The sequence below is a fragment of the Primulina huaijiensis genome, chromosome 11 (genome assembly GCF_012295235.1).
Source record: "Primulina huaijiensis isolate GDHJ02 chromosome 11, ASM1229523v2, whole genome shotgun sequence".
NCBI classification, from domain to species: Eukaryota; Viridiplantae; Streptophyta; class Magnoliopsida; order Lamiales; family Gesneriaceae; genus Primulina; species Primulina huaijiensis.
The window spans coordinates 24,935,355-24,948,284 of record NC_133316.1 but is presented as its reverse complement, the minus strand read 5'-3'; the positions used below and the strand labels follow the sequence as shown (position 1 = coordinate 24,948,284).

General features: G+C 35.4%; 2 protein-coding genes across 5 annotated transcripts; one reads left to right on the top strand and one right to left on the bottom strand.

The window, feature by feature from the left end:
• Positions 1-976: 976 nt before the first annotated feature.
• LOC140987334 (uncharacterized) lies at positions 977-3,623 on the top strand. Its single transcript, XM_073455791.1, has 7 exons — positions 977-1,536; positions 1,900-2,417; positions 2,501-2,553; positions 2,683-2,739; positions 2,826-2,921; positions 3,036-3,212; positions 3,307-3,623. The coding sequence occupies exons 1-7, from the start codon at positions 1,019-1,021 to the stop codon at positions 3,337-3,339; spliced, it is 1,452 nt and encodes a 483-aa protein (XP_073311892.1). The 5' UTR covers positions 977-1,018; the 3' UTR covers positions 3,340-3,623.
• A 917-nt stretch (positions 3,624-4,540) lies between these two features.
• LOC140987335 (CBL-interacting protein kinase 23-like) lies at positions 4,541-9,232 on the bottom strand. Of its 4 annotated transcripts, XM_073455792.1 has the most exons (15): positions 8,598-9,220; positions 7,919-7,981; positions 7,778-7,849; positions 7,570-7,677; positions 7,367-7,447; positions 7,192-7,245; positions 6,985-7,110; positions 6,730-6,819; positions 6,423-6,542; positions 6,218-6,346; positions 5,999-6,115; positions 5,592-5,648; positions 5,402-5,476; positions 4,990-5,068; positions 4,541-4,785 (listed from the first exon to the last, which is right to left on the bottom strand). In XM_073455792.1, exons 1-15 carry the CDS (start codon positions 8,802-8,804, stop codon positions 4,763-4,765), a joined length of 1,401 nt encoding a protein of 466 aa, XP_073311893.1. In that variant the 5' UTR covers positions 8,805-9,220; the 3' UTR covers positions 4,541-4,762. The 4 variants fall into 4 exon arrangements, with proteins under 4 accessions (XP_073311893.1, XP_073311896.1, XP_073311894.1 ...); XM_073455795.1 differs by lacking the exon at positions 7,919-7,981 and having other exon boundaries at positions 8,598-9,227; XM_073455793.1 differs by lacking the exons at positions 4,541-4,785; positions 4,990-5,068 and adding an exon at positions 5,146-5,339 and having other exon boundaries at positions 8,598-9,230.
• Positions 9,233-12,930: the final 3,698 nt, after the last annotated feature.

Sequence of the window (12,930 nt, the reverse complement as noted above, 5' to 3'; positions counted from 1 at the left end):
ACACATCTTTTATTCGAATAATATATGCTTTTGAAAATTAATGATTATTTATGTTCATCAAACATCAAAGATGAGAAGGGAAAAAGGTGGAAAGAAAAAGTCATAAAAGCCACCATGCATTGTCTCCTTGAGAGTTGCCAATTTGTACTTTTTGTTTAATTAAGCCCATTAATTCACATTTCATTAGATTATTGGTCCGTACTTTTCGGTGTCAAATGTCAACTAATGTATCATCCATCCATCGTTCGGCCTTTAATTTTGTTGTTGTTGTTGTTGTTGTTGTCTTTTATAATAATCTCACTTATGAGTATTAATTTCCCTAAAAAACAATATTAAGACATGATCAAGATTGATCACACGACCAACTTAATTGGATTTGGGGAAATCTATTGTTTGGTTATATATAAGTTGGTGAGAAAACAAAGGAATTGGAAGTAATGTGTGAAAATGGATTTTTAAAATCGTGCTCAGCTTTCAAACTGCAGTTACAATTTATCAAGACATTATATTGATTTATGTAATCATAAAAATAAGTTGTTGACATAAACCAAATAAAATGAATGATATAATAAAATAGTGGGATTGTGATCTGAAACAAATTATTGGAAAACTGGCATGTGCTGCATGTCTCCTCCAAAAAAAGGTCCCGCCATTGCTCTCATTTTCTGCAACTTGCTTTTGGTTTCTCTCGCAGAGTTATATAATTTTATCAAACAAACTATTACACAACACCCTTTCTTTCTATATTAAATTAAATATATGCAAGTAGGTAGGTAGGTAGATTATCTCATTTCAATCTTTTAGTTAATGTATTCTAAAATTAATCTCAAATTTAACTTTAAGAATATAATTATGAAGTTTGATTTTTGCTCAAAAAATAAAATTGTTTACATGAAATGAAAATAATTATTTGATCAGCATGCATGTAAACCCATGCAACGGAGCAGTATATATCATGATCATTGATAGCACTACTCGCAACTCTTCAACATTCCCTTCGTGGCGGAAATCAACAGTAATGGACGAATCTTGGAGAATGAGAATTGGGACGCCCACGACAAAAGCCACACGGCCCAAATTTCCAAAATACCGATCCACTGAAGACAACGCCCGGAAAACTGCCTCCGGCGACATATCCCACGAACACCCTCTAAACCCCGAAGACTTCACCGACGTTTTCGGTGGGCCACCTCGAACAGTTCTCTCCGGCCAGTTCATCACCCGGTTTACAATATCCTCCTCATCCAATTTTTCCTACGAGGAGATTTTCCGGCATCCGGAGAACGTGCCTCCGTCAACGGGAAGGATTGGCCGGAGCTTAAAAGAGTTCAGGATCCCGACGAAGAGTGTTCAAGATCAGCATAATAGTCGTAAGAGTGGTTTCTATACTGATATTTTTGGGTGGGATGATGAGAGGGTGATGAGATCAAGGTCAAAGACGAGTTCTTCATCGATTTTAAGCTCGGAGGAATTAAGTCCTATCCGGCGGGCGGTATGGGTAGAAGACAATGTTTCCTCTTTTGCTTCGAAGCTCAGGTAATTTATGTTTTTATTTTTTAATTTTTGGATAACTCGATTCAGCTTTTGCTGTATGTTTGTTCGAGAGTGTTTGCCGTGAGTTGCCTGATGTCCTTCTTGATTCATTTGAATTTAATGCATAGCCCCCCCAGTTTTATCTAATTTCTGTCCACATTGAATAACAATTCTTCAACAAAATGGTGACATTTTTCACAGAAAACAAATTAATCCACTCGAATTCTAGATATAACGACCTGTTCTAGAAAAGAGATGCATGCACATTTGAAGCAACAAAATCTCTTGGGAATCAAGATTCTATATGATATGATCGAATCTTCTAGCCAATAACAGTACTTAAGAGGTAACGTGCTCCTTTTGCAGGCCAATTAATGTTAAATCTGGGTGGAATCCATCAAGAATGATGCAAAACGATTGCCGAAAACAACAGAATTTGCCACCATTTACAGGCACTCAGCCTGTATTCAACACTTACGAATACCCTGAGAATTTCAAGAACTACCCATTTGGATTTAGTCCGAGAAATGCATCCCCCGAGACCATTAGTGTTGAACCGATGTCAAACGGCAGCTTCAGAGTGCCTACAGATTGTTTAGAACCCAATTCACCAGCCTCGGCTGTTTCTTCAGTTTGCCATTCAGACATGGATCAAAAAACAAGAGCTGTTGAGGATGATATGTTGATGCAAGATCAGGTAGAACTGGAAGAAGATGAAGTGATGAGCTCCTATGTTATAGAAATAAACTCTGATAATAGGGAAGGGACGACTGAATCTAATGGTGTTGACGAAGCAATCGCATGGGCAAAAGAAAAGTTTCATAAACATTGTTTGGAGAGTAAATGGGGCTCTGAAAATTGCGAGAAAGGGAAACACTTAGAAGGTTAACTAGAGTTTCTTTCTTGCCATGTCTTTTTTGCCATTATTTAGACAGCATTGACTTACCATATATGTCGAACATTGCAGAAAATCTCGGTAGGAATCAGTCGTCAGGACATACACATAGTTTTGGATCACTGGTATGTGTATATCATTTGTAATATGAGTTCATAAATACAACACGTAGACATTACCCTTTTTACAATCAACACGTGGTTTACGGTGTGCTGTATGTTTACTCTATTTCTTTTCTTTTGCTTGTCATGTAGGATGAGCAACAAGAAAAATGGGCTTTAGAAGAAGAGATACAGCCATTTGAAAGCAAGGTAGGTAACTGGCCACAAATGCGGTCAATGATGTATATACAGCTTAAGAGATAGAACTTTTAACTCTCTCCCATTGTTCATGGCAGTTACAAATAGAAATGCAAGTAATGGATGAAAAGATAAGGTTGTGGTCAAAAGGCAAAGAATCGGACATCCGGTTGCTATTATCTTCCCTGCATCATGTGAGATGAATTAGTTGCATCTAATGACTCCTGTCGATGCTTATTTTTTAAAGTGTTCACTAAGAATTTCATTATGCAATGCATAATAATATCTACCACTGTTTCTATGTTCAGGTTTTATGGCCTAACAGTGGCTGGTTTCCGGTGCCTTTAACAAATATGATCGAAATCCCGAAAGTGAAAAAAGCATATCAAAAGGCAAGGCTGTGCCTGCACCCCGACAAGCTGCAACAAAGGGGTGCTACACTCTCACAAAAATACATAGCTGAAAAGGTTTTTTCTGTCCTTCAGGTCAGTTCAGTCATCTAATGCATTATGGGGATAACTTTTTGTTAATTTCAGTGATAAATGATCGAATTACTAAAGCTGTGCTTGATGATTGAAGGATGCTTGGGCTGCATTTGTCTCCCGTTGTTGAGAAATTGCTGTAAAAGAAGTGTTATTTTGAACGGAAGATAGAAACCTTCAAATGCATGCCGAGGAACGCATGAAGAAGAATGACGAGTATTGTAAATCAGTGGGTACTTGTTTTAGTCATTATCTCAAGCAGATAGTTTATGCACTGTTTTGATATAGTTTATGGAAGTTGATTGATGGGAGGCTTCCTTTATTTTCTGGCAAGTGTTTCTGTTTTCAGAAATTAATCAACAGGACGGTATAACTTAAGCATTTCAGGTTGAATCAAGCACATAGTTGAGTTTTTCTAATCTTCGTTGATCCCTTGCTCCTTAATACGTTCCTTCCAGGTTGCTTGCTTGGACTCCTGTAATTGAATTGAACTTGCAGTACTAGATCAAAAGGTTTTAATCAATTTTTTATACAGCAAAATATGAAAAATACACAATGAAATGAGTTCATTCTATACTATTCTCTTGTTTTTTTTTTTCTTGCAAAGGCAGTTTTGAATTAAATAAATATATTCTAGGTTCTCGTGAAATATCAGATTGTCCCACTAAAATTGAATTTTAAATTATTAAATTAAAGAAATATAATTGAATCTTCATTTAAATCAAAGCATACTTCGTAAACTAGTTGATTCATGGGAATACAATCTGCTAAAACAAATATAAACAAAACGGAAAAACTTGAAAATAAAGAAACTCCATTATTTCCTCCCTTAAAATTAATAATTACTCCCTCATTTTTATTTTATTGCATAAAATAATATTTATAAATCTTCATAAATTATGCTTTGGGCTCTTTAATTATGCAAGTCAAGTGTTCACTTTGACAGTTATAGTTGTGGCCTTTCAGAGTCTCTCTCTTTAATTATAGATGAATTCATCTACACTTTCTTTTTTTTTTTTCATCAACACGTAAAGAGGCCATTTCTGCAAAAGATTCTACCAAAAAATCGGGATTAAGTATTTGTGTGAGAGCGTCATAGAGGACTTTACGTCGTGATGTAAACAGTTTGCTTGCTCCGGGTTTTCGACCAACTTTTGGGGGCAGAAGCACTTGAATGGCGCCGAGCAATCTGGTCCAACTAATGGGTTTGTACAGGATATAAAAAATATAAGCCTGGGTTCACTATTCCCAGCATGGTCCATTCAATACAGAAATTACACAACACTTCTTCGTGAAAGAATATTGGAAGTGGAAGAAAAATAAATCACAGCTCATACAATGTATATACTTCCCATATCAAGTAAACTTACATTGAAGAGACTCCAAAATACAGATTGATGCCTCAAAATGTCAATTTCTTGTACACATACCAAGTTTTAATACCAACTTACATATAGTAGCAAGCCGACTGAACCAATATATGCACCTGAAGGCATTAGAAGTCGAAGGGCAATTCATTTATTACAACGTAACACGAACATATATAATCAGGATCAAGACATTGAGGTACCAGCACCTGTGAAAAACATAAACATGATGAACGGTAGCCTTCTCACTAATATTTTCAGAAATGAGAAGAAGCATATGTATCATTTTGTCTTCCAGTGTATCAAACTCGTTTCAGTTCACTCGTCTGACGTGGCGTGAAAATTGATCATATTGATTGTAGAAAATATTACATCATATTATGGAATGCTCATCTTCACCCCATCACACTTACCATTATTCGCTTCAATATTCACCCCATCGCCAGTTTTCCACACAATATCTTTCAACCCAACTGACAGGTTCTTGTAAAACTGCGAACAGAGATTTAAGTGATCATAAATGAATTTGTATGAATTTAAATCTATGTTATTTTTTTTCTCTGTTTCTGATATTCAGTTCCTTAAGTTTAACAAGAAGACATCAATTATATGAACTAAATTTATCCAGAAAAGGTTTATTTAATATATTTCCAAGAAAATTCTTTGACAAATATCAAATTAAACCTCAATCATCCCAAAAGTCCATCAATTATATCTTCAAACCAGTAGTTCCATCTTTTAAGGCCACCACTAACAACAAAACCTATAAGTACATTAGAACATCTGCAATGAATTTAAAAGGAAATAAAGTTGAAGTGTTATCACCTTGTGAAACTCTAATGTATCTCCACCAGTCTTGTGAAGCTGAACAATGTGAAGTGAAGGAGCCACCTCAAAAATCTGTAAGGGCATTTCACAGAAGATAAATACAATCAATCAAATAAAACATCAACATTTTTAATTTTGCAAGATAATCCTCAAGGCCATTTCTCAGAAGGACCTTCAAACAACATACCTCTGTTGCAATTGACAGGTGACCCTTGCGCCCAGACTTTTCCCCATGAAGTTTCATCTGAGAAAGACGAACATTAAAAAGAGTTCAGACTCGAGACTTGATTTTGATGAAAATTAGCCCATGAAAGTAACTTAAATCAAAAGTTATATTTGGCACTAATTTTAGTCACAATAATATGAATTACAACTACCACTCGCTCTTGTTCTATGCTCCTACTTCGCTCCACAATTTTGTCACATAGTTGCTAACATGATCTGAAGATAATAACAAGAGTCAAGGGTAGCATGTGCCTGGGAAACATGCAAAAGGAAACCACAGCCCTCCAAAAAATATTCCATCCACCTGTTTAGCAATCATGACCAAAATGAGAAAAGTTGGTGGTTGGAAACAGAAAAAATGTGAATCACCTTGTAGTTCTTCTTCTTCACATCAAAACCCAAGGAACCAGCAGCTTGCTCAAGTTTTGAAGCAATCTCATTTGCAGAACATTTGGATGCAAATCTCGTTTCTCGCTCAGCAAACCCCTGTAGCCATCTAAAGTGTTGGGCATATTCTATGGATTCTTAAAATAGAGTGATTCCACCACTCCACTGCAACTATAATTTCTAGTTCGTACATGTATATACCATTTGCTTTTCAAAAAGAGAATTGAGATTGAGACCCTGTGAGAAGGAGATAAGCTCGAAGGCAGTCATGAGCAGTGGTGGGGTAGGTTGTTGTTCCTCTTGCATTTCCACAACAAAGTTCGGTGAGTCCTGAATGCAAAAAAAAGAATAGTTTATTGCATCTATCTTTAACATTTAAATAATAAAATCTACATCAGAAACCCACCGCTGATTCATTAAAAAGAGCATCAACATCATCAAGAGCAACTTCCTCGCATTCAAATATAGGTTTCTTGTATCCTTTCTTGAACCACCCATTTTCGAGAACCTCAGCAATTGTGATCCTCTGTTCCACATGGAAAAATCATGAAAATAAGTTACAATTGGTATGAAATAGATATCAGCGAATTTTAGTAAATTAGCTGCAACAAACACAGATTTTCAGACTGAAAATGCTAAAACACTTCGTCATTCTCTTCATCTGGCTCTGCTCGAAGGGTCATATGTAAACAGCATGAAAGAAGTGGACATACTGTCAATGGATTGGGATCCAATATTCTTTTGATCAAATTCTTGGAGCTGGTAGAAAACCAAGGGGGGCATATGAACTGCGCCGCAAATATCTGACATGATTTGAAATGGAGATTAGTGTTGGTAAAGCATTAAAAACACAAATATTAAAAACCTTTTCCGGGGTGATATAGAATGAATGTTACCTTTTTGTAACATATTACAAATTCAAGATGACAGATTTCATGTTAAACAGAGTAATATAGAATGAATGTTACCTTTTTGTACAATACCATAAGATTTGATTCTTCAAAAGGTAAATAACCAGCCATAAGAACAAAAAGTACGACACCACATGACCAAATATCTGCTTTAGCTCCATCATAACCCTTACTTTTAATCACCTAGATAATTTGGTTAGATGATTAAAAGTCTTAGATTGAAAAGAACTTGAAAACATAATGCACCAAAAGCTAATTGCAAACCTCTGGAGCAACATAGTTGGGTGTTCCACATGCTGTGTGAAGTAAGCCATCTTCCTGGCAACAAGATAATGACATTGAACTTCAATCACAAATAACATCTTGAGTTAGGCTAGATTAAGATCTTGACAAGGTATCCCCAAATTACAGCAAAGGGATAAAGAAAAATCGTACTTACCCAAACTTGCTGAGATAGTGCACTTAATCCAAAGTCAGAGACTTTAAGGACTCCATTGGCATTAAGCAACAGGTTCTCCGGCTATATATTAATAAAAATAAAATACAATTTGAATTCTAGATTGTATCGACCATCAACTATCAAGACTGTGAGCGTCTCTTTCCTGAGATGTTCCAAGATTAACAGGAAAACTAGAAGCTTACCTTAAGGTCTCTATGATAAACACCTCTACTGTGGCAGTAATCTACAGCATTAACTAGCTGCTGAAAATATTTTCTAGCTTCATCTTCTCCGAGCCTACCTCTAGTAGCCTGGCCTCAAGAAACCATAAGGAGTATTGTCATCAGTTACATTCCTTATAGCCAATCCGTCATAATTACACATCGACAGCGAACAATGCTCGTAACTTACAATTTTGTCAAAGAGTTCACCACCATTGACAAATTCCATCACGATGAATATCTTTGACTTGCTGGCCATGACCTGCAGGGCAAATAACTTAAATCAATTAACAGGTTTGGACAAAGTTGGCTTGACAAGTTAAATACCAACCTCATGCATTCGAATGACATTTGGATGCCTTATTAACTTCATGGTTGAAATTTCGCACTTAATCTGCTGGAGCATTAGATTTTAACAAAACGAAGAGAAACAAAACTCCCTGGCAACTAGACAATGGAGCACGCCAGAGACCATAAAGAAAAAGATGCAGTTCAATTGTTTTAAAGGAAGTAATAACACCAGCTCCCTCCCACACAGAAGCATAACAAAGAAATATATTTACCAATTGTCACATTCATAACATCCCTAATTTGGATGAGAATGATGAGAAAAACGTATTTATTCATGTCATGTATAGCTTGCATATTCGTACTCCTACAAGTTGATCCATAAACATTGGCGTCATTGAAGTAGTTTCAGAATTTTTATAGCCAAAAGAAGTTGGAAGACCAGAAAGCTACTCCGGTAAAATTTGGGAAAACATGCTTCAAACATAAGTTTTAAAAAGTCAAACCAACTCCTACTGCAAATGGAGAATTGCAGATAGAATCTGCAAAAGACCAGACAGCGGCAGACACCCATAACACAAAGACAAAAATATCAAGATCAAGAACAAAAAAAAAAAAGAGTTAAAAGCAAAAGAGCAGCAAAGCATCGCTCAAGATTCCGTGCAGCCTCAAAAAACTAGAAAAAGCCCCGAGGGATGGGGGTGTGGGTTATCCATCAGCACCTGGCTAATCATCTTGTGCTTGAGAACTTTACTTTTATCGATAATCTTGATCGCCATATTCTCACCAGTCTCCAAGTTCCTTGCGAACTTCACCTTACCAAATGACCCTTCTCCTAATGTTCTTCCAAATTCATACTTTCCCACCCGTGTCCTCCCAGATGCACCCTCACTTCCGCTGCCCCCACCAACACTAGATTTCGATGACATTTTCTTTGTAAAGCCTGAGTCTGTATATATACTTGTAAGTACAGGTTCGACCAAAAAGAACTCGCCTTTATTACAATATTCAGAATTTTTTCCACTCGCCGTGATTTACAGTGCAGATCCCGGACATTGTTTTCTTTCACACTCTCCCTTTCGACTCTCGAAACAAAAATCCTCTTCCTGAATTTCTTGAATTCGAAAACGCTAGAGTCGTTTCTTCTTGCAAGGCTGCCACACCTGAGACTTCTCCACGTTCATCTTCTCTTCCTGGATTTCCTCAAAGAAAAAAGGCCAAAAAAGAAGAAATACTATAAACCAAATATCGTGAATTTAATCCCTTTTGATTCCGAATGGCCACCATCATGTTCAAAGATGCCGAAACAAATTAATTGAAATTATTTTATTTATTATTAAACTAGATAATCAACTATTGCATATACTAAAATCACACGCAATAATTTTTTTTGTTTTCTAAAAAACAATACCATGGTTGGTTATATATATATATGGTTGGCTTCATTTTATTTTAACTCAAAATCTAAAAAACACTTGTGTAGTAGTGTAGGATTTGGACATAAACTTAACGAATAAGATGATATGTAATAAAATAATGGTTCTCTCAAACCTTAAAGACAGATTAATTGAGGACAAAAACTTGTGTGAAACGGTCTGGTAGTATTTTGTGAGACGGATCTTTTATTTAGGTCATCCATGAAAAAATATTATTTTTTATGTTAAGAGTATTACTTTTTATTGTGAATATTGGTAGAGTTGACATGTCTTACAGATGAAAATTCGTGAGACAGTCTCACAATAGATATACTCTTATTTGAGATGTGAATAAGATTATTTGAAAATTATGAGTTCAAATAATTTCGAGTACTAATATCATTTTTATGTTGAGAAATATCGTAATCAGTACTTTTCAATAATGCGGGCTAGTCTTTTACTTCTAACACTAGTTTTTCATTTTCATTTCCCAATCAAGATTTTTTTGAATTTTTTAACCCAATAATTGAAGAGATCCCTCCAATCGGCTTCATATATAATATTTTATATGTGTAGTGTTTTCATCATCTTAACATATGATTTGTATAGTTGAGCTTTTGATAGAGTTTGAAAATTCTTCAATTTCACGTCATTAATTAATTAACCAAATATCTGTTCTATTAATTAAAGAAGAGATTATTAGCATAACTAATTTTGGCATGTTTGGTGAAGTTTTTGTTTCTGTTTTTTTTTTTTTTTTTTGTTTTTTTTTTTTTTTTTTTTTTTGGCTTCAATCAATTGTTTTTAAACTTATTTTCCTAGTTAAAAGAGTAAAAATTAAGCATAATTTTTGAAATTATTTATAACGATACATCATATATAATTTTATTTAATTTCTTCATAATGTAAATGCTTTTTTTCATTTTAATTTAGATTGTAAAAATTAAAATATGAATAAACTTACATTAGTTTATATTTCATTTTTTTGTTATTTTACACACACCATATTTTGTGCTAAATACTACTGCACTGATAATTAAATAATTGAACAGCAATGACAAGTTGCCAAAAAAATTTACAGATGTGATAACTACTTCCTATTTTTAAAGAATTACAGCTTCCAACAAAAAATTAATAATAAACAGAAACTAGGAAAATGTAGCAGTTCCGAAATATCCATAATAATATTATCATAATACCCTAACTAATAAATAATTTAAAAAGTCAAAATTGCAGAGGACACTATTGTCACAAGCACTGAAAATGTAATTGAGGCGAACAAACTGTTTTCTGCATGTGAATTTTTAAAGCCCGTTTAAATAATATGATAATTAAGAAAAACATGAAGTTCGTAGCGACTTATTTGGTACTCTATANTCAGATAGATATTCTTGGAGCTTGGAGTGATTGCTGACCATGTAAGCTGTGCTATATGTTGAAACTTCATTGCAGGGTTGTTGTCTAGGTGTTTTTTTAGATTGAACATCAAGTCGTGGTCCTAATTGATTATGAAGTAGTTGTGATTTAAATGAGTGGAATCCATATAGCCCACCGAACGTTTCAGTTGACAATAAATGTAGCAAGCGAATTAGATTAATAATAAATAGATAATGAATTAAGCATCGATTCTACGTAAACTAATATTTAGTTACTCAAATTTGTATTACTTAAATTAAGTTAGGCAAAATAAATAAAAGGATGAGATATAAATTATCAATCTAAACTAATTAAATAAGACAATTGCATTTAAATTTGATAGATTCAATAATCAATGAGAAGTTCAAATTTAAATAAAAAATTAAGACACATACCAATATATATATATATTTTTTTTACAAGGGAGGGGGGACACCCACAATGAGCATCTAACATAATATTACTCTTCTACAACAGTCATTTCTCATCTTGTCTTCGTCGATGATGTCTTGTAAATCTGTGGGAGGATTCCATATGGTTTCGTAACCCTTTTCGTATTTCAAGGCTTCCGAAGCTAGAAAGTCGGCAGCCTTATTTTGTTCTCTGTAGATGTGGTTGACTCTTACTTTCCAATTCCTAGCAAGGAGGCCGAGACAAGTAGTGATCAAGTTAACTAAGGATGAGCTTGGCGTTTCTTCTTTTTTGAGCCACTTGACTTCTATATCTGAATCAATCCCAAGAGAGATCTTCTTGTATCCTGAGTTCCAGGCAAGCTCGAGCCCTTTGCAAGCTGCCCAGAGCTCTGCCTCCTTGATTGAGCACCAGCCAATGTTGTACATGAATCCCATGATCCAATCACCGAGATCAGTCCGCAGTATACCTCCCCCAACTGCTTTACGAGCCTTCTACTTACAGCTACCGTCTACGTTCAGTGAAGTCCATCCTATAGGTGGAGGGCTCCATCGGATGATACAATTGGTGTAACCCGTATTGTAGTTTGGCATAACTTTCTTTGAAGCAAAGGCAGATTTAATTTGAAATAGATGACCTTTGATTCGCTGCTCTTTGAGATCCACGTCCAATTTCTTGTCGTTGAAGACAAAGTTGTTTCGTCAATGCCAAATCCACCAAAGCGTAATGGCAAAGAGTATGTTCCAATCCAGATTTTTCGAGGTCTTGGATTTATGAACTAAGTTTCTCATAAGCCATACATCAAAGGATGCATTGAGGGAAGTTTGGAACGTCTTAGTAGGCATAAGTCTGCGACAAATTTTCTTAGCTTCTTCGCATTTTCGGAAGATGTGATCAATGTCTTCCAATTCATAATGACATAAAGCACATGATCCGTTAGTGGTGAAGCCTCGTTTCAGTCTTTCGGTGTTACTCATAACCTTCCCATGTCTTACTAACCAAATAAAGGCTCTTATTCGATAAGGAACTTCCAGCTTCCAAATGGTTCCCCAAGAGTTGTCCCTTTCCTGCTCATACAAATTCAGTATTAACTCATAGGCCGAGCTAACAGAGAATTTACCCGTGTTTGTGTTTCCCCAGCATCTGCTGTCCTCTATGGCCTGATCTTCACTTAGAATATAGGCCGCCGATGTATTTTCCACATCGGTTGGTAGTAACCCGAATAGAGCCCCCCAATCTCAACCTTCGCCTTTGATCCAATAATCGTGAACTTTTTTTTGAATGTCAACTTGATCAATGCTCTTGAGTAAAAAAGTGCACAATGGAGCATTTTATATCCATTTGTCTGTCCAAAAGTAAGTAGATGTTCCATCGCGTGCTACATATTTTGTCCCTTTTTCAACGTACTGCATGATCTTGGAAATCCCTTGCCACACCTTAGATGAACCTTGTCTAGATATAAAGCTCCTACTGTTAGTGTTCCTGCGTGTGTATTTTCCATTCAGTACTTGTGTCCAGAGGCCCTCTTTTTCTTCCATTAGTCTCCAACCAAACTTTGTCAATAAAGCTTGGTTCATAGATTACATTCTTTTAATGCCTAGCCCACCTATAGATTTGGGGGGAAGATACTACATCCCATTTAACCGGGTGGCATTTTCGTTCCCCAATCTTCCCCAATAAGCTATAAACTCTACAACACACGTTAAAATCCAATTAATTAATAAATTCTTGCACAATCATTGTGAAATTTCTCAATTTATTTATTAAATGTTTCATCTAGTTAATAAACTTGCAGTTTAAATCTAACTATCTA

Excerpts from the sequence above, each read along its gene's own strand:
- LOC140987334 (XM_073455791.1), top strand. The coding sequence starts at position 1,019 with ATGGACGAATCTTGGAGAATGAGAATTGGGACGCCCACGACAAAAGCC. Across the intron at positions 2,554-2,682 it reads CACATAGTTTTGGATCACTG|GATGAGCAACAAGAAAAATG; the intron begins GTATGTGTATAT and ends CTTGTCATGTAG. Across the intron at positions 3,213-3,306 it reads AGGTTTTTTCTGTCCTTCAG|GATGCTTGGGCTGCATTTGT; the intron begins GTCAGTTCAGTC and ends TGATGATTGAAG.
- LOC140987335 (XM_073455792.1), bottom strand. The coding sequence starts at position 8,804 with ATGTCATCGAAATCTAGTGTTGGTGGGGGCAGCGGAAGTGAGGGTGCA. Across the intron at positions 6,347-6,422 it reads CTCTTTTTAATGAATCAGCG|GACTCACCGAACTTTGTTGT; the intron begins GTGGGTTTCTGA and ends TTTTGCATTCAG. Across the intron at positions 5,649-5,998 it reads TGAAGAAGAAGAACTACAAG|ATGAAACTTCATGGGGAAAA; the intron begins GTGATTCACATT and ends CGTCTTTCTCAG.